Source organism: Watersipora subatra, chromosome 1 (genome assembly GCF_963576615.1).
Source record: "Watersipora subatra chromosome 1, tzWatSuba1.1, whole genome shotgun sequence".
In the NCBI taxonomy this organism is placed as follows: domain Eukaryota; kingdom Metazoa; phylum Bryozoa; class Gymnolaemata; order Cheilostomatida; family Watersiporidae; genus Watersipora; species Watersipora subatra.
This window is the reverse complement of record NC_088708.1, coordinates 38,326,714-38,349,793: the sequence shown is the minus strand read 5'-3', so window position 1 is coordinate 38,349,793 and position 23,080 is coordinate 38,326,714. Positions and strand designations below refer to the sequence as shown.

The 23,080-nt window shown below is 35.7% G+C and overlaps 1 protein-coding gene across 1 annotated transcript in view; it reads right to left on the bottom strand.

The window, feature by feature from the left end:
- Positions 1 to 20,822, bottom strand: part of LOC137385680 (ras-specific guanine nucleotide-releasing factor 2-like) — a 72,460-nt gene extending 51,638 nt beyond the window's left edge. Inside the window, exons 1-7 of the mRNA XM_068072204.1 lie at positions 20,565 to 20,822; positions 13,683 to 13,789; positions 12,884 to 13,031; positions 8,810 to 8,881; positions 6,703 to 6,817; positions 6,018 to 6,156; positions 4,466 to 4,545 (exon numbers count right to left, since the gene is read on the bottom strand). Coding sequence (XP_067928305.1) covers positions 4,466 to 4,545; positions 6,018 to 6,156; positions 6,703 to 6,817; positions 8,810 to 8,881; positions 12,884 to 13,031; positions 13,683 to 13,789; positions 20,565 to 20,822 — 919 coding nt within the window. The remainder of the gene's footprint in view (positions 1 to 4,465; positions 4,546 to 6,017; positions 6,157 to 6,702; positions 6,818 to 8,809; positions 8,882 to 12,883; positions 13,032 to 13,682; positions 13,790 to 20,564) is intronic.
- Between the last annotated feature and the right edge of the window lie 2,258 nt (positions 20,823 to 23,080).

Sequence of the window (23,080 nt, the reverse complement as noted above, 5' to 3'; positions counted from 1 at the left end):
CTGTCAAGAATGGCATCCCGAGGATGGCAACTTCTTTCAAGGGGCATACAAGAAGTGATACAGTCACTTGTACACTTCTGGCTCGGATGGGTACGGTCAAAATGCCATGAAAGTTTAGGTGAGACCCATCAGCAATCGTGCCATAGTCTGTTCTCTCTACCAACTGAGCCTTCAACCCCGCTGGAAGCCGGTCAGAGACATGAGGGCTGAGTAGGTTGGAGGTGCATCTACTGTCTATCAGGAAATGAGCAGGTCGGCCCATAATCTTCCTAGGTAAGAAATAGCTACTACTGTACGATTTCCAAAGGGTGTCTGCAGCCACTCTCTTAGGACCGACCTGCTGGGTCGTCCGACCGGTGTGCTGCCACCTCTTACGCCGTCTCCCTGTCTGGGGCTTTTCTGTAACCACTGGGTCTGGGATTTGAGTTTCTTCTGTTTGCTGCTCAGCTAGTAAGTCAAAAGAGTTTTGTAGTAAGACTGAGGTTGACCTATGGGGAGTCTCAGGTCAACCTGTCCGACGTGGGATCTGCCAGGGTGGTTTTCTCTGGTTTGCGGGTCCACAGTCAGTATGTCCCCCTACTGCTGTGAACGATGTCCGTTTCCCTGCTGCTGGTTTCATGCTGGCTGGGTAGCTGCCATCAGAGGACACTGTCGCCTGACATGTCCGACTATTCCACATTCTCAACAGCTGGTCGCCCTTCTGATCTGCTGCAGCTCTGGAGTAGTCGGACCTTGGCCTCTGGATTGGCTACCATTGACTGCCAGTCCTGTCGTCAAGGTGGTCAGCTCCTTTAGGGCTACAAGGACATTTTCCAACGTAACTTAAGGGGCTTGAAGTCTCTCTCTTGTCGAGGTTGCTGTAAAGCCTCCGTTATGGCGTCAGTCATCCGCCCATACTGATCAGCTTGATGGAGATGAGCCTCAGCTGCCTCATTCCTAGTTGACCGCCTTCCAGGCATGGTCAGATGATCCCACGGCTGCCACCAGTGTACTGGTTTTGATCTACCAGCGTACTTAATGGCGACCTCGCGGGTCGGCTTACATTAATCTTGCCGTTCACTATAATTATCTGTGATAATGGAAGACTATGTCAACCCTAAGGTCCACTGTCTGATTAGCTTGGGCCAACCTCTCTTTCTGTGATTAGGTTGTCTCCGTCAGAGCACACTAGCTACTGACCCCGTAGTCAACTAGACAACCGATGATGCCTATACTAGTCATCTATCAGGCATTAATTCTTTTACTGACTGCTCAAGCATGAAATGAAGAGAGTGTGTATATGCGTATAATTGTATTTGCTATCCTACGAACAACTGCCCCCAATGCGGGCTATGCATTCCTTTACATAGGTTGTTATGTCAAGCGAGCAGCTCGCCCATGTAAGGGCATAATGGCTATATATGGTAATAATGACCATATAAGGATAAACTACGTGTGGGTTGACTAAGAATATGAGTAAGCATGCACATTAACCAAACTGTATAATATGGGTAGTAGCAAATCTGCCACACTCCTAGTCTTTTTACATTAAAATCTACTCCATCAATCTCTAATACCAAAGTTGAGGATGATCATGATTCTGATCTGGACATTATGGTATGTATTTAACTTGCAGTGCAGATACGTTTTTCCATAATGAACTGCATTAGTTAATTCTTTTGTTTAAAAACTGATCGCCTTCATTAAATACTTCAGCTATTGTTTTTGTACTTCTTTAAAACTCGTTAATATTTTTTCTTTTTTGTGTTTACTGCAGATTGAGAATGAAACAACCTACTCCAATTACGAAAACTAGAGACAAGTAGTAATATTCATCAAGGCAGGAATATTGGCAGAGAAGCAACCAGTCAACCTAGACCCCTTCATCGACAACAACTCCTTGATATCGCTGCGGCAAACATGATTAAATTATCCCACGACCACACGAGCGGAGCGGAAGTGTGGGAGTTTTATGATAAATGCATGCGCACACAACTTACGAAAATTATTAATCAAAAATGAGACGAACCCTCGTCAAGAAATTTCATCAAAAAATTTAAGCATCGGAATGTAAAGTCGTTAAAGTATAATAACGATACAAAGCACATTTAAACCTATTTAAATATGTTACCAAGTCTTGGTAAACCTTCGATAATATCTTAAAACTTACCCATCTGATCGGATTATACACAAATAGACAGATTAATTTCAACGAAAATCGCCACAAAACACTTGAAAAGCTTGGTTTAATAAAAGTTAAGACCGAAAATTAAAACGCCGATGAAGTATGACATCACGATGAAGTATGACATCGTCATACTTCATCGTGATAACAGAACGATGAAGTATGACGATGTCTTGCGCATTTCACGAAAAGATAACGTGCACTTTTCACCAGTCTATAGCATTGTCGAATTGCCGAAGGTTTTGGCCATTAACATAGGAGTACAGAAATCGTTTCATTTTTGCTGATTTCAATTTTTTCATTTTCATTTGCCAACACATTTAAATACTTTCACATTCTAACTGATGTCCAACGCAGTATAAGTAAAGGCAAGCAAATGACGATGATATTTTTTATCGTTTCTTATGAGATTATAACAATAATTAACTATAAGTTTGGATGACTACAGAACAATGACTACGTAGTACAGACTTTCTAAAAATCTAACGCAGTGTAAGTAAAGGCATGACGATGATATTTTTTCTAACGGTTCAAATGAGATTATTGCAATTATTAATTATAAGTTTGGATGACTACAGGACAATGACTACGTAGTACAGATTTTCTAAAAATCTATATAAATATCACAACTTCGTGATATTGTTAGCTATGCCGTTTGGAAATGTAAACAAAATTGTGCATTGGTTTTTTATTATTACTATATAAATAATATTGGTTATTCTAATAATATCAATGCATTTTACTTCTAATATTGGCCAATATTGCATTTCTGTTTTTGCAGGAGGAGAGATATAAACATATAATCTTTTCCTTTCATTATTACTATTTGTTGTATATAATAACACCCAGTACATTACAGCTACCATTGCAGTTATCCTATTTGACTGCTAATATTGCATTTCTCAACCATCAGTACCCTTTCTTTTTTCCAATATCACTTTGGTCGTGGGCTGTATGACAGTGGAATTTCTAGTATATTTTATTTCATGTATAGATATATTATAATTTATTACAAAATATTTCAAATACAAATAAAAGTTTACAAACAATGAATGGAGTAAATATAAACAGTTGTCTATGGCGGTTGTCTAGCGATAAAATTAAACTGGTACTCTTGATATGTGAATACTAGCGTGTAATGGTGCTCTCTGACTAGATATTTTGGTAATAGCAGCTCTGTTGCTGTCACTATCTTGGGTAGATGTTGAAGGCGATTTTCTCGCTACTATATGGCTGGTAAGAGGTTATCATCAGAACTCTCCTCGTGGCTTACTATTGCAAAGTTCTGCCAGTTGGCTAAAGATTTGTGCTCGTAAAAGCGTTTTTGTTCCTTTTTTAAAAGCAGATATATTCTCCTCGTAAGTAGCTGCGGCCACTTCAACCTCAATTTCCAGACCTCTCTGAATGATTGGTGATCTTCTAAGAATGACATCTACCACCCTTGCAATCATTGTTCTTCGGTGTATGATGAAAAATCTCTCTCTCACACTAAAACAAATAATGAAGCGATAGGGATGGAAAAAATAAGTATTGCGTTTTACCGAAGAACCAAAGTAAAATTCAACTAATTTAATAAATGTAAAAAACTCATTACTTACCACAAGTTGTTGGCTTATCAAAGGCCTCCAAAGAGATGAATATTCGTGAAAACCTCTGGACGCAGCAAAAATTGTTTACTGTAGCTTAGCATGATCGCCTCGCAGTTGTAAGCCAAATATAAATCGGAACACGTGGTGTGCGCATGCGTAGGAATAACTCTATTACTAGCCGCAATAGAGTTAACTTTCCCTAGAGAGTGGCAGTTTTCAGCCGCGTATAAATTCATCCGCGAATATGCATGAAAAGACAATTTTCGCGAAATATAACTCTGCGAATAAATTCATTCTGTACGTTATCGTATGCCTCATCCATTTATAACTATACGATATGTAACAATTATAGGTGGTGGACCATTGCAATCTTGGTGTCATATACATACATACCTATGGGTATGTATGTATGTATGTATGTATGTATGTATGTATGTATGTATGTATGTATGTATGTATGTATGTATGTATGTATGTATATGACAATCATATACATGCCTATGGGTATGTATATGACAATCATATACATACCTGTGGGTATGTATATGATTGTCATATACATACCTATGGGTATGTATATGATTGCAAGAACAAAACTCATACGGTAAGTGCCTTATGAGTACTTTTGAATTCCTTCAACATCTCAGACCAATCCTAAATCACTGGCCGATGAAATCCTATATAGTATGATAAGTGATTGAAGTGGACATACCAATGACCAGAGTGGGCCAGTTATCAACACGAGCAGTGAGGCCTTTGAGGAATATTTGATGTAGGAATAAAACAGTTTCACTAAAATAGAAATAAAATTAATCCATAGAGAGCTGTGATAGAAATATAAATGAAATTAATCCATAGAGAGCTGTGATAGAAACAGAAATGAAATTAATCCATAGAGAGCTGTGATAGAAACAGAAATGAAATTAATCTATAGAGAGCTGTGATAGAAATAGAAATGAAATTAATCCATAGAGAGCTGTGATAGAAATAGAAATGAAATTAATCCATAGGTAGCTGTCATAGAAATAGAAATGAAAATAATATATAGAGAGCTGTAATAAAAATACAAATAAGATTTATCCATAGATAGCTGTGATAGAAATATAAATGAAATTAATCCATAGAGAGCTGTGATAGAAATAGAAATGAAATTAATCCATAGAGAGCTGTGATAGAAATAGAAATGAAATTAATCTATAGAGAGCTGTGATAGAAATAGAAATGAAATTAATCCATAGAGAGCTGTGATAGAAACAGAAATGAAATTAATCCATAGAGAGCTGTGATAGAAACAGAAATAAAATTAATCCATAGAGAGCTGTGATAGAAATAGAAATGAAACCAATCCATAGAGAGCTGTGATAGAAATGAAATTAATCCATAGAGGGATGTGATAGAAATAGAAATGAAATTAATCCATAGAGAGCTGTGATACAAACAGAAATGAAATTAATCCATAGAGAGCTGTGATAGAAATAGAAATGAAATTAATCCATAGAGAGCTGTGGTAGAAATAGAAATGAAATTAATCCATAGAGAGCTGTGATAGAAATGAAATTAATCCATAGAGAGCTGTGATAGAAATAGAAATGAAATTATTCCATAGAGAGCGGTGATAGAAATAGAAATGAAATTATTCCATAGAGAGCTGTGATAGAAATAGAAATGAAATTATTCCATAGAAAGCTGTGATAGAAATAGAAATGAAATTATTCCATAGAGAGCTGTGGTAGAAATAGAAATGAAATTATTCCATAGAGAGCTGTGATAGAAATAGAAATGAAATTATTCCATAGAGAGCTGTGATAGAAATAGAAATGAAATTATTCCATAGAGAGCTGTGATAGAAATAGAAATGAAATTATTTCATAGAGAGCTGTGATAGAAATAGAAATGAAATTATTCCATAGAGAGCTGTGATAGAAACAGAAATGAAATTATTCCATAAAGAGCTGTGATAGAAACAGAAAATAACGAAGAGCAATGGTAATCCTTCAAACATAGAATTCAACAGTAACTAGAGTATGAACAATCTCCCAGAAGAGTTTTCCTGTTTGCTGTATAAACTATTTGCCGCGTGAAACTGATTTTTAATGTTAGTAAAATGGAGGCAAGTTCTCGTCAGTGTTTGTATCAGTTGTTCACCGTCTGGCATTCAAACAATACCCGTTAATACTAAATGGGTACAACTGCTTCTAGTTCAAAAGGCCATATCAGCTACCAACTTTTCAATGCACATTATAACCACTAGCCCTCTCTCTGACCTGTTGAGGAATATAGAGCTCACGTCATCATGGCTAATGAGGGGCTTTTTTGAGCTAGCAGCCATTCTCAATGGCCTCAGAAAACATGTTACTAAAGTTGATATATTCTTCACATACTCTTCTTCGTCCTCTACCATTCCTGCAAGCAATATTCCAGGCAACAATCACACCTACATCTACTTGCCATAGAGATGATTATTCCTGCAAGCAATATTCCAGACACCAATCACACCTACATCTACAATGTACTTGCCATAGAGATGATTATTCCTGCAAGCAATATTCCAGGCAACAATCACACCTACATCTACTTGCCATAGAGATGATTATAGAAAAACAGTTTCTCTAACAATAAGACAGGTCTGAGGTTCGAACCTTGTTCATTTGGTGTTAGAAAGAGCAGTTCTCATGCTAGAAGTCCTTGCTTCAGTTACATAGTAAATAATGGAATTTGCCCTCGATGAGGCCTTGGTCAAGTTGGACTGTCAATCTACCGACTGACTTCCAATGACCACACTGTTTTCCGTTATCATACTCACTATATACAAAGTGAATATTAACTTACCAAAGATCAACCTGTTCCTTGTTGTCATACTCTTTGCATACAGAGTTAATACTAACTTACCAAAGATCAACCTGTTCCTTGTTGTCATACTCTTTGCATACAGAGTTAATATTAACTTACCAAAGACCACATTGTTTCTTGTTCTCATGCTCTCTGCATGAGGTGACTTTATATAAAGCTCTACTATTTGTTTCCATCGTCTCCTGCAAAGCCATCCTCGGAAAAAACTTTGGACCTAGAATTCAGGACAAACTTATTTCTAAATTAGGAGTTGAAAAAAAACTAAGCCAATCATATTTTCGATACAATCAAAATTTGTTAGAGTAGCCATTGGTTCCACTAGGCTGAAAGAAACAAATAAGATAATAGTCGTCTACCATTCTGAAGTAACTTTTATTTTCACCAAATAGAATACAATTGTACAATACAATATGTATAATGAAATTTGACTTCGTTTGGTAATTAATTATTTTAGACCAGCAGTGCTATTCAGATTTAACGCTGACAGTGTGTGAGGTCACATGTCAGTGATGTCTAGACCTCACATCACTGACAGTGTGTGAGGTCACATGTCAGTGATGTCTAGACCTCACATCACTGACATGTGACCTCACACACTGTCAGTGATGTGAGGTCTAGACATCACTGACAGTGTGTGAGGTCACATGTCAGTGATGTCTAGACCTCAGATCACTGACACTGTGTGAGGTCACATGTCAGTTATGTCTAGACCTCACATCACTGACAGTGTGTGAGGTCTAGTTAAATAAAGACAGACTAAGAGGACTGCAGAAAATAAATAATGGCTAATCAGCGCTCCTAAAATATTTAGCCGGATAGAATGTGCTTATTTTGCTCGCCAGATAAATATCAGTAACTAGTAATGTCTAAACGGGGTAGATAACTCTGAAATATAACTGAATAGACTCAAACAGATGTCAGCAGTACGATACAGAAGAAATGTTGGCAGAAATCGTTAGAGCGTGCTGAGACACATAGATAAGTAGGGCTAAACTAATGATGACACGTTATTGATAGAGACGGCAATCACAGTCAACTGATGCTGGGAATCATGCAATTGAATGTGATCTTAGTTGGATGCAATCAGTGTTATTATTCTGAGGAAAACTTTACAGTCTAGATATCAATTGCAATCATATTAGACACTGCAAGTATATTTAGTTGACTCAAATTGTGCTAAAAGGATAGTATATATAACTAATATACCTGCAAAAAGGTGCATCAAAGTTAGTCATATTACAGAGTTAAACTAGCGGGTATGATCGCAACATGAAAAACCTTTAAAATATCTATTTATAAATGCTGAGATAATACATATAAGGGTAAATTCATACTAATTAATCTTACTGCAATAGAAACCCTGACTTAGTGTGATAGCTATACTGTATGGATGCAAAGGAAAGCTCAAATGCCAAAATAGGTGACAGACATATTTCAAATATTGTTTGATTTAATTGCTGACTGAAATAAGCTTTTAGTAAAAAATATGTCAAAGAGATATATATTCTTTTCAAAACTTTATTGGCAAAATCATATACAATATACTAAAAGCAAAGCATTAAGATGGTGTGAGTGAAAGTAAATTTAGCATAGCTAGCCACAGTACCACATGTCTGCTAGCAAGAACAGAATCATTCGCACAAAGCAAGAGAGATTGTATATCTTCAACATAGTCATGGTACATACTAATCAATATTTTACAAGCTTGCTGCAAGTGACCTTGACCTTCTTATCTAGACTACATCTACCTGCTAGCATCAAACATATCTAACTAGGCAGAGCTTCTACTTGACTCAATAGCTATCAGCTACTATAGGTGTCCAGCTGGCACAACAACAATAATAATGAGGGCAAGCTAATAGCAGGTTTTATAATAGCCTAAATAGTAAAAATTGCATTTATCTAAATGGTGTTATATTTCATATCAAAAATTGAAGCTAACTCTCACAGTTCTACTCATAAAACTGCAGGTCTACGATTACTATAGGGTACTAATCAACTGCGAGAACAGATGGCACAATAGCAATGACAGCCAGTTACCTTTGCGATCATTTCGTCTGTGATAGGTTTAACACTGCAATCCTGAGGCTAATATAAACAAGTATGATTTATTAAAAACAATCAACAGAAAACTGAAAAGTTCCTATGTCAAAAGATGACACACTTCTGTTCGCATATTGGTATAAACTAGCGACATACAGCTTACCTTTTTAATTTTGCGTATTTCAGTCGATTCCTCTCGCTGTGTATTAACGACTTCAGCTTTATACCTTCTTAGCTATAATGTGCAAGAATGATGATCACCTGCCCAATTTGTTAGGCATCTCATCACCGAATCATAACTACAACTACTTCAACATCTCTTACAACAAAGACTTATGTAAAGTGGAAGTTGTAAATAATCGTTTTTAAATTCTGCACCGTATCATTTGTAACATAATCTTGGAGAAATGCTTAACGAATACATTTATGTGTATATGTGTCTACACAACAAAGTCTATGTGTCTACACAACAGAGTCTATATGTCTGCACAACAGGGTCTATGTGCCTACACAACAGGGTCTATATGTCTACACAACAGGGTCTATATGTCTACACAACAGGGTCTATACTAGTTTATTTGTAGACTAGTGTAATTTTAGACTAGTTTAATTGTAGACTAGTTTAATTGTAGACTAGTTTATTTGAAGACTAGTTTATTTGTAGACTAGTTTATTTGAAGACCAGTTTGATTGTAGACTAGTTTAATTGTAGGCTAGTTTATTTGAAGACTAGTTTAATTGTAGACTAGTTTATTTGTAGACTAGTGTAATTTTAGACTAGTTTAATTGTAGACTAGTTTAATTGTAGACTAGTTTATTTGAAGACTAGTTTATTTGTAGACTAGTTTATTTGAAGACCAGTTTGATTGTAGACTAGTTTATTTGAAGACCAGTTTAATTGTAGACTAGTTTATTTGTAGGCTAGTGTAATTGTAGACTAGTTTATTTGTAGACCAGTTTATTTGTAGACTAGTTTATTTGTAGACTAGTTTATTTGTAGACTAGTTTATTTGTAGACTAGTTTATTTGTAGACTAGTTTATTTGAAGACCAGTTTGATTGTAGACTAGTTTATTTGAAGACCAGTTTAATTGTAGACTAGTTTATTTGTAGACTAGTGTAATTTTAGACTAGTTTAATTGTAGACTAGTTTATTTGTAGACTAGTTTATTTGTAGACTAGTTTTTTGTAGGCTAGTTTAATTGTAGACTAGTTTATTTGAAGACCAGTTTAATTGTAGACTAGTTTATTTGTAGACTAGTGTAATTTTAGACTAGTTTAATTGTAGACTAGTTTAATTGTAGACTAGTTTATTTGAAGACTAGTTTATTTGTAGACTAGTTTATTTGAAGACCAGTTTATTTGTAGACTAGTTTATTTGTAGACCAGTTTATTTGTAGACTAGTTTTTTTGTAGGCTAGTTTAATTGTAGACTAGTTTATTTGTAGACCAGTTTATTTGTAGACTAGTTTATTTGTAGACCAGTTTATTTGAAGACCAGTTTAATTGTAGACTAGTTTATTTGTAGGCTAGTGTAATTGTAGACTAGTTTATTTGTAGACCAGTTTATTTGTAGACTAGTTTATTTGAAGACCAGTTTAATTGTAGACTAGTTTATTTGTAGACTAGTCTATTTGTAGACTAGTTTATTTGTATGCTAGTTCGAATGAGGACTAGTTGATTCATGGAGTGCAAGAATACAACTAAAACAGTCTAAGATTGGTTTGGTCAAAAAATTAGGTAGAGTATTTATAAACAGTAAACTATGCTCAACAGAAGTCTTCTCATATAACTTTAAGAGAGTAAAATATAATTGAAAGCGGATATCAAATTTAAGAATTGCACGAATAAATAATGTTGACATCCTGTTTCTTTAGATGTAATTCACAAAAGCAGCCTACAACTATGTCACAGTTAAGCAGAAAAGTATGACTGTATATGAAAATGATGAATGCTGACACTACAATTTGTTGGCATTTTTGTTTGCGTCTGGCCCTAGAGAGCATACACTTGAAATTTTTTTAGAATTATTTTCAGGCCAACACACAGAAATCAAAAAGATAACACGTTTCATTCTTAAAGTTTCTGTTGTTGTTGTTGTTAAAAAGATATTTATAAGAAGAGTGATTAACTCAGTTATGTTATCTCATGTTATGTTATCTCATGTTATGTTATCTCATATTATGTTATGTTAACTGTTTCATGTTATCTCAGTTATTAAACAATTAAACAACAAAGGAATGTTTTGGTTTCACATATTCTGGTAGCCTTGTATAATGTATAATTATTCCTTGTATAATGTATAATGACTATGTATATAAAAGTATAATGACTGATAATCACAAAATGCTCCTGTAGTAGATATTATCTACTACAGGAACATTTTGTGATTATAAGTCATAAGATTTTACCATATAATGAGTCACAGAGCCAGAGTAAGCATCTATTATTAAAGTAAGCTAAAATATATTCTTAAACTAGCACTACAACTCGTCATGTTTATTAAGGAACTGGCAGGTCTCTTCTTTTAATTTTTAGTAGCACGCAAATGCAACAATCTCTCCTTCTTTATAAAAGTTAATAAGTGATAATAAGTACTAATAAGTGTTAATCAGTGTTAATAAATGTTAATAAGTGATAAGAAGTGTTAACAAGTGTTAGTAATTGTAAATAAACATTAGTAAGTGTTAATAAGTGTTAATAAATGTTAATAAATGTTAACTAGTGTTAATAAGTGTTCAAAAGTGTTAATAAGTGTTAATAAGTGTTAATAAACATTATTAAGTGTTAACAAGTGTTAATAAGTGTTGATACTCTCACTTAGTAATACAATAGAATAAATATGAATGAATGTTGATCAAACACCAGGTTGGGAAAAGAAAAATAGTTTCTACATTAAATCTGTCACTGTCAGCCAAAATGGCAGCCAAAATGTCAGCCAAAATGGCAGTCAAATGTCAGCCAAAATGTCAGCCAAAATGGCAGCCAAAATGTCAGCCAAAATGGCAGCCAAAATGGCTCAACTTTACTTCAATTTCACTGATGGCCTCATTTATGCTGTTCTGTTCTGCTCTGCTCATCATGTTGTTCTGCACATTTTTACAAACCTTCTGAAATATGTTTAAAGGTTGACTTGCAACAAAATTCACATTACAGTTATTTGATATGAAAAGATTCACCATGTCTTACTCTGTTGTGTTGTAGGTGCCAAATATGTGGAAAGGTGATTACAAGCTCTTAAAAGCTAAAAAACGAACAGAAATCGCAACCCCACGAGCCCGTCATAGTTTGGATTCTCTTTTCAAAACGGCTCAAATGTAATGTAGTTGTGAAAGATGGTTTCTGTTTACACTTTCATGCAACCTTATTCGTCGAAATATTTTTACAAATATACTTCACGCATTCAATAAAACTATGTCTATTGTTCGTATGCGCCTGTTTTATCGTCATCGTAATGCTGTCACTTCTAGCAGTGATATTTTATAACTTACCATAAAAATTCGTTTAATTTTTTAGTCTTAGCTTGAAGGAGTACATATCATTGACTGATAATCATGACGAGCCTGTTGGTCACCTGTGATAATCAAAAAGTGCTGTAAAAATTATTTGCGAAGTATTGGGTCACATGATGTCGTATTACGACTGGCCGATTAGATCAGGCAGAAACAAAACTGTAAAGTGGCGAGCATCTATATTTGATACGGGGTCTTCGGTAAAACCCGAAGTGTTTGTCATAAACTAGTGTTACGATAAGTTTTATATTGAGCTTTGTATTGGCCTTTCAACTCACGTGAGAACATCACGTGACAAGACGATAACAAAATTTCGTGGCTACGTCATCGAAATAACGAGATTCTAATTTACGGCAGCTTTTCATTTCTGAGCTTTTAAGAGCTTGTAATCACATTTCCACACATTTGGCACTTACAGCACAACAGAGTAAGACATGGTGAATCTTTTGATACCAAATGACTGTAATGTGAATTTTGTTGCAAGTCAACCTTCAATCCACATTTTATTGCTATTGAGTCAAGTCTTATTTAAGAGCTATTTGTACTTTTCTATTACAAAAGAGACTTTAGAGCGGTTTAAAAATGAGCACTTTGTTTTTCTGATCACAAAACATACTAAATTATGTTTTTATTAAAACATTTTGCTGTCAATGGATGTTGTGTTTTTAGAAAACGCTAAAGCTATGGAAAACTTAACAACAATATGAGAGTTTGCATAAAACTAACCTCTGATTTGAGTTTCTGATTCTCTTCACTCAGCTCCTCAATCTGCCTCATGCTGTGCCACTTGGCATGACTCTCCGCTTCGAGAACTTGTGTCAAGTGCAGGTGCTTCTGTTCCAACTGCTCCTTATTTTCTTGAAGTTTCGCATACCTTGAGAATATAGAATGCTAGTCGCTGTACATTATACCTAATTCAGTATGTCAAGTTTGCCCACCTATCAGACACCAGAAATTTGTCGCAGGATCTTCGAAGCATGGCCTAACAAGTATAAACTATTTTGTGGCAATAAATTTGACTCTTGGCACTGCTCACTCACTACCTGTTTGACTGGCTTAGTAATGTCTAGCACGAGAGCATGTCAGTGAGTTTGACTGATCTGTTAGACTCTGGGCACTGCTCACTCACTACCTGTTTGACTGGCTTAGTAATGTCTAGCACGAGAGCATGTCAGTGAGTTTGACTGATCTGTTAGACTCTGGGCACTGCTCACTCACTACCTGTTTGACTGGCTTAGTAATGTCTAGCACGAGAGCATGTCAGTGAGTTTGACTGATTTGTTAGATTCTGTGCACTGCTCACTCACACCTTAGACATACATGACTAGGTGAAGTTTTGACAAACCAACTTATTGCTCTTTTAATAATTCTATACAAATAACGAAAATATTTAAAAGTTGTTTCTTTTTTTTTCATAAAAATTTGATACGCTAATAAAACATAGCCTAGTTACTGTCGAAACGTTATTATTATTTTCTAGCTAACAAAAATTTTCCAAAGTTTAAGATCAATCAACAGGAGTTACCTTGCTTCATTGAGGCATTCAAGCCATGTTCTCAAGTCACCTTCAGTCTCTGTGCGGAGTTCAAAGAGCTTGCTCTGGTCTTTCAACAGATAGATAGCGAATCCATACTACAAAATTTCTACACCTTTAGCTTCAACTTTACATAAATCTTTATTATTTTATTATTTGTTAGTCGTTAAGTCGCTAGAAGCTAGTAGAAGCTACTAGAAGCTAGTTAGATAGAAGGTAGATAAAAGGTAGATAGAACCTGAGAAGAACTGGAATATGAGGCTTTCATCTATTAACCTTCTCTTGTCGAAGCAAGCAAGTTAAGGTAAGCAATGTACGACTTCGCAAAAGAACGGCTTTAATAAGAATCTATGCTCTATGAAAAAACAATTTTGATATTGCAGGACCCCATTCTATGTAGAAATGTATAGCATTCTTGTCAAGCGGTGTATTTGACTATCGCTGTCATTAAACGGACAGCAGTCACAGACCGAGAAGATGCTAAAATCATTTTTCTGTCTTCTTTTTTTTATGGTGAAAAGTCGAAGTTGAACTCAAACTATAAATAAAATTAAATCACAGTTTTGTTTCTATAACTATTTACCAATTATTGGAGAAAAATCTAACTATTTGCTTTGTCATAAACCAAAATGTCTTTGAACATTTAAGAACAAGAAACAATATATGAATTACAAATAAACCAACACTATTCTAGATGCAAGGACTTTACTATAATCGAGACTATATAAAACCTATAGAGTATTTCTATTGTAGAATGCTTGTTGTGTGGTCAAATGATACAAACAACATCTTGTAATAACGGTACTTTACATGCCTCACCGACAACATGGCGAAAAATTGAATAGAGAAATTTTAAGTGGTGGCAGCATTAATTTATCACATCTCCAACCAAGCCCTCGCTCACAATTGTGCAGTAACATAGTTTACAAAACACCTTTCTCAGGGAGTTTTTGGTTAAAGGGTTAAAAAGAGGAATGCAAAGCTTTTTGCTGTTATGTCTATGTCTATGCATATATCTATGTTATCTATACTATCATTATTATTATTATTGTTACTCTAGAGACAAGAGAACAAAAATGCTGACTTACAGGTAAAGGTGGTGATGGAGATACCCAGCTCAACATCCACTTAACCTATGTGAGATTAGACTAACTATATGTGTGTGTATATATATATATATATATATATATATATATATATATATATATATATATATATATATATTATATATATATATATATATTATATATATATATATATATATTATATACATATATACATAGCCTCGAACTCAACCAACAAGCCTTGAGCCACCAAGCCTCGAACACAAATAATATGAAAAGTTTTAACAAAAGAGCAAAGGAGGTTTATGGACCTCAAAGAAGAGGATCAGCTCAACTTTTGCTCAGGATTGGACTCCAGTTTTGAAAGGCAAAGACGAGACATTCTCCTGCTTTGCCCACAACTTTGACCAGCTGTTAAATTTGCCTAAAACTGGAGTTAAAGATGTACTCAAACAATTCCCAGTGATCACTGCAGACAAAGAGAATGACACCAAGTTTAGAGGAACTTCAAATGGCACTCTCCACGAAAGACAGTAATGCATATGGTAGTTACGGCATTTCTGCAGAAGTTCGGAAACATGGCGGATTATGACTGCAAGAAAAGCTGCAGGATAGGACTGCACGCAATGTTAAAATTGCAGGTAAGTAAGTGAGTAGGCTAGGTAAGTATGTTAACAAGTAAAGAAGTGAGTAAGTGAGTGAGTAGGTAAGTGAGTAAGTAAGTAAGTGAGTAAGTAAGTGAGTAAGTAAGTAAGTGAGTGAGTGAGTAAATAAGTAAGTAAGTCAGTAAGTAAGTAAGTGATTGAGTAAGTAAGTAAGTAAGTGTGTAAGTAAGTGAGTGAGTAAGTGAGTGAGTAAGTAAGTGAGTAAGTCAGTGAGTAAGTGAGTGAGTGAGTAAGTAAGTAAGTGAGTGAGTAAGTGAGTAAGTGAGTAAGTAAGTAAGTGAGTAAGTGAGTGAGTAAGTGAGTGAGTGAGTTAGTAAGTAAGTGAGTGGGTAAGTAAGTGAGTAAGTAAGTGAATAAGTAAGTAAGTAAGTCAGTAAGTAAGTAAGTGTGTGAGTAAGTAAGTAAGTGAGTAAGTCAGTGAGTAAGTGAGTAAGGAAGTAAGTAAGTAAGTGAGTGGGTAAGTGAGTGAGTAAGTAAGTAAGTAGGCAAGTAAGTGAGTGAGTAAGTAAGTAAGCAAGTAAGTGAGTGAGTAAGTGAGAAAGTAAGTAGGCAAGTATGCAGGCAAGTAATATAAGTATTAAACCATAACTGCCATGTAGAACTTTTATCGCACATTTAGGTAAATCAGACACGCTGATTCCGATCTTGTACTCAAAATAAAGATTGGTCAACTACCTTTAAGAGTAATGAAGACTTTTTTACTGCATTTTAATACCAGTCTCAAAAACAACACGATTGGCACAACAAGTTCTGCCCATAAATATGTGACATGCGTTAGCTTTTTAGGAACGGAAATTGGGAATGTTTAGTCCAACTTAGACTGATAGAGATGGTTGTCTTAAAACCCATTATTATCTAAATTCAGCCTTCAAAATAATCTCAGTCTTTTCTGAAAGGTATATAAACTATTTAATATTGCATATTTAAAAATGAGCTCAAAAATGCTCGATAACAACGCTAGCTTGTGATAAAACCATGCTTTTTTGGAGCTCATTTTCTTGGCGTTCAGCCTAGTAAACATCCTGTAACAAGCTATGAGTCATTTTAAATAGTTTATATACCTTTCATAAAAGACTGAGATTATTTTAAAGGCGGAATTTAGATAATGATGGGTTTTAAGACACCCATCTCTATCATTCTAAACCAGACTAAACATCCCTAACTTCCATTCCGAAAAAGCTAGGCTACGTTACATATTTATGGGCGAGCTTGTTGTGTCGATTGTGTTGTTTTCGAGACGAATATTGAAGTGTTTCAAAAAAGCCTTCATGACTTTCCAAGTTAGTGGACAAACCTTTATTTTGAGTACAAAATTGGAATAAGCGTTTCTGGTTTACCTAGAAACACCAATAAAAGTTGTAGGCCTACATGGCAGTTATGGTTTAAAGGTTGACTTGCAACAAAATTCACATTACAGTTATTTGGCATCAAAAGATTTACTGTGCCTTACTTTGTTGTGTTGTAGGTGCCAAATATGTGGAAATGTGATTACAAGCTTTTAAAAGCTCAAAAACGAAAAGCCGCCGTAGATTGGAATCTCTTCATTGCTCTGACGTAGTCATGAAATTTATTTATTGTCTTGTCACGTGATGTTCTCACGTGAATTGAAAGGCCAATAAAAAGCTCAATATAAAACTTATCGTAACACTAGTTTATGACAAACACTTCGGGTTTTACCGAAGACCCCGTATCAAATATAGATGCTCGCTACTTTACAGTTTTGTTTCGGTTTGGTCTAATCGGCAAGTCGTAATCTGATCATGTGACTCAATACTTCGCAAATAATTTCTGCAGCACTTTTCGATTATCACAAGTGACCAACAGGCTCGTCATGATTATCAGACAATGATATGTACTCCTTCAAGCTAAGGCTAAAAAATTAAACGAATTTTTACGGTAAGTTATAAGATATCACTGCCGAAAGTGACAGCATTACAATGACGATAAAACAGACGCGTAAGAACAATAGACATGGTGTTATTGAATGCATGAAGTATATTTGTGAAAATATTTCGACGAATAAGGTTGCATGAAAGTGTAAACAGAAACCATCTACCACAGCTACGTCACACTTGAGCCGTTTTGGAAAGAGAATCCAAACTACGGTGGTCTCGTGTGGCTGCGATTAGCTGTTGGTTTTTTAGCTTTTAAGAGCTTGTAATCACATTTCCACATATTTTGCACCTACAACACAACACAGTAAGACATGGTGAATCTTTTCATATCAAATAACTGTAATGTGAATTTTATTGCAAGTCAACCTTTAAGTAATTCTTGCTTAATCTTTCTCTTCCTAATTCCAGCATGCTTGGTCATTGAATTTGATAGGCCTTGTCTAGTCAGCTACTGACATTCAAATTTAAATAAAAAAGACGGTTTAAGATATTGGTAGTGATTGACCTTGTCACCAAAGTAGTGCTGCTAGCAGACTGCAAAACATTCCATCAAATGGGTGCAGTTTGAAGTTTTTGCTATACCATTGTTGGCAAAAATTACTGACAGAGCTTTTGTTTTTGGGTGGCGTAAATTAGTGAAGCTCTCCAAGTATGAATTTTGATCTGAAATGAAAAAGTCTCGATTTTACAGTCTTTCAAAGTAGCAAAATACTCTGTAATGAAAGTAGATCACAAAGATTTGCGATACATGACACGTAGGGAGCAGACTAGCGACAACTAGCAAACCAGCGCTTACACTTTCGCTCGGCAAACTTAAGACCTTATTCCCTACCCTACTCGAGTCTACTTTTAAAAGCAGCCAAAATAGAGATATTTTTCATGGTTTTTATAATTTTAGAGAAAGTTAATTGTTCAATCTTTGTCAATCATACTGACTATTGCTATCAATACACAGCAGAAAATCTTTCATTTGTGAGTTAATTTATTTAGCCCAAGGTAAAATATGTTTCAAGTTAGTCACAATATTATAAACATGACCTTTTTAAAGACTCACCTTAAATTATTATTTTTATTTTAGTATATTTATTGATGTGACTTATCACTAAACTTAACTAACTTGCCATGTACTGATCCATCTAACAACAAGTTTAGGCATTTCTCTTCAATATGCTCAAAAAACCTTTTGACATAATTCTTACTTCCAAAGTTTTTAAACACTCAAGAAAAGATTTGAGCTACCGTTGGTAACATTGGTAACCGCTGGTAACATTGGTAACCGTTGGTACCATTGGTAATGTTGGTAACGTTGGTAACATTGGTAACTGTTGGTAACACTGGTAACCGTTGGTAACATTGGTAAACATTGGTAACCGTTGGTAACATTGGTAACCGTTGGTAACATTGGTAATTGTTGGTAACAGCCACATTATACGACAGCGAGTACAAGATAGAGGCCAGACCTTTTGCCTTAGCCAAGTACTGCTTTGATGCGACAAAGCATTCAACAAAATCATAGATGACCTGTGAACAGTGTCTCAAGGTAATCTCAAGGTAATCTCAAGGTCATCCCAAGGTCATCTCAACAGCAAAACATTTAATAAGTAGGTACCATAGCATTTACAGGCCTACAAAATTAAAAGTATTAAACTGCTGAATCCTACACACAATCAGATCCCATTGCTGCTCACAGTGCTAAGAAAAGCTATAACATTACCCAGTGTAGTGTTGTACCTGCTCGAGAGCTCGAGATAATATTACTGAGTATGTTGCTTAAGAAAATGCTGAGAAACTTTCAGAAAAAGGTGAGAGAATGCTGCGAAGTAGCTACAGTTAAGTAACAGTTAGCCAATGTTTCACATGTTTCACAGTTTACGTGCTGCGCCTAACATAAATACATGTGTAACTTCCCGAGAATAGATGCCTGAAACATACTTTAGAACGCCGCTAATAAAACCACCTCTGGTTCAAATCATTATTATGTTGAACCTCACAATTTGTTCACAAAATGTTTTTCCTTAAAATATTTTATAAACAAAATAAACAAAGAAATTGCTGTTTAAATAGACTGTGAATATATCCTGTCTACTATATCCTGTCTACTATATCCTGTCCACTATATCCTGTCCACTATATCCTGTCCACTATATCATGTTCACTATATTATGTCCACTATATCCTGTTCACTATATCCTGTCCACTATATCCTGCTCACTATATCCTGTCCACTATATCCTGTCCACTATATCCTGTCCACTATATCCTGTCCACTATATCCTGTCCACTATATCCTGTCCACTATATCCTGTCCACTATATCCTGTCCACTATATCCTGTCCACTATATCATGTTCACTATATTATGTCCACTATATCCTGTTCACTATATCCTGTCCACTATATCCTGCTCACTATATCCTGTCCACTATATCCTGTCCACTATATCCTGTCCACTATATCCTGTCCACTATATCCTGTCCACTATATCCTGTCCACTATATCCTGTTCACTATATCATGTCCACTATATCCTGTCCACTATATTCTGTCCACTATATCTTGTCCACTATATCCTGCTATCCAGGATATCCTGCTATCCACTATATCCTGTCCACTATATCCTGCTATCCAGGATATCCTGCTATCCACTATATCCTGTCCACTATATCCTGCTATCCACTATATCCTGTCCACTATATCCTGTCCACTATATCCTGCTATCCACTATATCCTGTCCAATATATCCTGTCCACTATATCCTGTCCACTATATCCTGTCCACGATATCCTGTCCACTATATCCTGTCCACTTTTCATTGTTCAATACAAAATTAATAACTTTTAACTCATTAAGTTTAACTAGTGAGAAGAGCTGACGATTCTTTGTATGACACTGTCGTGTTTTATCACTGTTCACGGAGCTGGAGGCAATCTTTGACAGAATCCATGATTCTCAAGTTTGTTTATTTTGGAGGTTTGATGAGGAGAGCACATATCTTCGAATTTACTAATTCTCATCTTGAGGAAGGTTTAGCTGATATTATTGGAGATTGTAAACACTTTACCCTCGCAGATCCTTTCTTTCCAAAACTTAACAACCTACATCGAAGTTTGCTATTCTTGTCTTCAAAACAAATTCAGAAGTTGTCCATCTCTTGCAAGGCTCATACGTGTGAACACACATATATAGTATGCATTGTGCAATCGTCTGCACTTGTAACCTAGTTCAGAGCTGACTCTATCGTTAATACTCACCTGCTTCCTCCCTTTTACTGCTGCTAACACGATCTCCTCGGCAAAACATCCTTCAAGTATGATACAGCCATTCAGCTTGTTGTTACCTTCGGCATCATAACAATAAAGAAGGTTGTGTTGCAGAGCGAACCATTTCAGTTGCCACTTAGTGGAATCGATATTACGTCTGTACAAAGGTCCACAGTTGGTGTTTTCAACCTTAGCCTGAGCTGCCAAGATTCCCAGTTGATGCTCCCCTATTCTGAAAGTCTTCTGCATGTCTACCCCCTACATGCCTATCAGTTTGACAGTGTTTGAGTCCCTTTCCCTTCTCGCTGCGATGCAGAGGTTGGATGCACGTGAACCTACAAGAAAGCTTTGATAAGAATTATGACAACGCTTAATGGACATTATGTGCCAAGGATAACACAGGACAACATGACATACCCTGGAACATTGCCATCAATTCTTCAGTGTGAAATACCGCAGGCATGCATAATATCTCAAGCGGCTAAGCTAGAGGGAGGATCAAATGCCAAGGCTATGTTATTTCTCCTCCATTTACAGTAAGTTAGCTCACAATCTTGGCAGCTGAAATGTGACGTTCACCTAGCCTGCGGCTGGGCATCGTCAACTTAAGTGTGCAATAAAATGTAAGAGCTTCGGTAAGAGCTAAGTAGAAGTAGGAGAGCTAAGCCGCTACTGTTACATAGTTGGCAAGCATGCTTTATATCATTGATTTCCCTTGACGATTGCTGCTAGGCTTGATTAGCTAAAACTAGCGGTGTAGTGTCAGATACCTTCCACATGCTGCCATGTATAAATAATGTGTAAATACATCATATATTTTAACATTGCGCTCTTACTCAAGACTTATTATGCGTTTTAGCTATTTATTACCATCTGCCTCCGAGTCTATTTTCGATGATAGCTTAATCTTGAATTTGGCCATAGCTGAAGAGGGTACAGGCAGTGCCTATTGTGTGTTCAGCAACACCGACAAGCCTACATCCAGCTGCCCATGTTCACGAGAGTATGTATGAGGAGTTTTCTGTCTAATACATACATGTGACTGCATAAGGTTTATCCCTTCGGTAATAAAGAAAGACATAAAAACTTTATATAAAAATAAATATTTAATTTGGTGTTTGTAAATTATCTACAAGTAAAGAGTACATGATTGGGTACACATTAGATGCTCGGATTCCAATTTTGTACACCTCAATATCTCCTACCGATCCCCTCCCTAGTTTTCTATCCCCTCCCTATCTCTCTCTCTCCTATCTCCCTCCTATCTCTTCCTTATCTCTTCCCTATCTCTCTATCTCCTCCTTATTTCTTCCCTGTCTCCTCCCAGTCTCCTCCCTATCTCCTCCCTGTCTCCTCCCTATCTCCTCCCTGTCTCCTCCCTATTTCCTGCCATCGCCTCCCCATCTCCTTCTTTTTTCGCTCATGCATGTAAACATTTACTAAACGATCTGCAATAATATGGCAGACAATTGTACATTATTAACTTCGGGGGTTTGCAATTGTTGCTTTCATCATTTCAACTACTGATACAAGAAGAGCAGACAACCCTATTGCGTAGAGCCAGCCTATAATTATGTCATTACCGTTGGTCAAATCTTATCAAAACTATAATTTTGAAAGCCCTCCAGCTACAGCATTTGGTAAACAAGTCATATGTTTTCCTATTGTGGTTGGAAACAGTGTCCACATTTCATTTTACTCCACTTTTTGTTTTTCCCATCTCACTCACTCTCTCACCCTACTCGACCTTACACAGTCTCAACCCTTTTTATGACCAGCAACCTGTTCTAAGAATGATTACTCTATCCTACTACACTACAAATAATAATCATAGACATTTACCTATTAAGAAGTCACTATTTGTTTGCCTATTATTTCAAAAGTGAATGTAGTGATAAACTACAAGATAAAAATAGCAGCAGCAGATATTTAGTAGTAACTAAGCTCTTAGACATGGAATATAGAATGAAGACCTTACAAGTTACAATACTTACTTACAATACAACGTCATACAATACTTACTTACAATACGATACCTTACAATACCTACTTACAATACTTACAATACAATATCTTACAAAACCTACTTACAATACTTACTTACAATACTTTACAATACCTACTTACAATACTTACTTACAATACCTTACAATACCTACTTACAATACTTACTACTTACAATACCTTACAATACCTACTTACAATACAATACCTTACAATACCTTACAATACCTTATAATACCTTACAATAGTTACTTACAATACTTACTTACAATACCTTACAATACTTACTTACAATACCTTGCAATACAATACCTTACAATACTTACAAGTTACAGAAAAGGTTCTCAGGACACAGGCATTGGCTTTTCAGATGACCTTTCACATGGCCTTTGACATGACCTTTTACATAACCATTCAAATACTTTAACAATTTTTGTATTGCTGTTAATATCTTGTAAAAGTGTATCACAATAGTTTTTTATGATTAGGTTTCGTTGGTAACA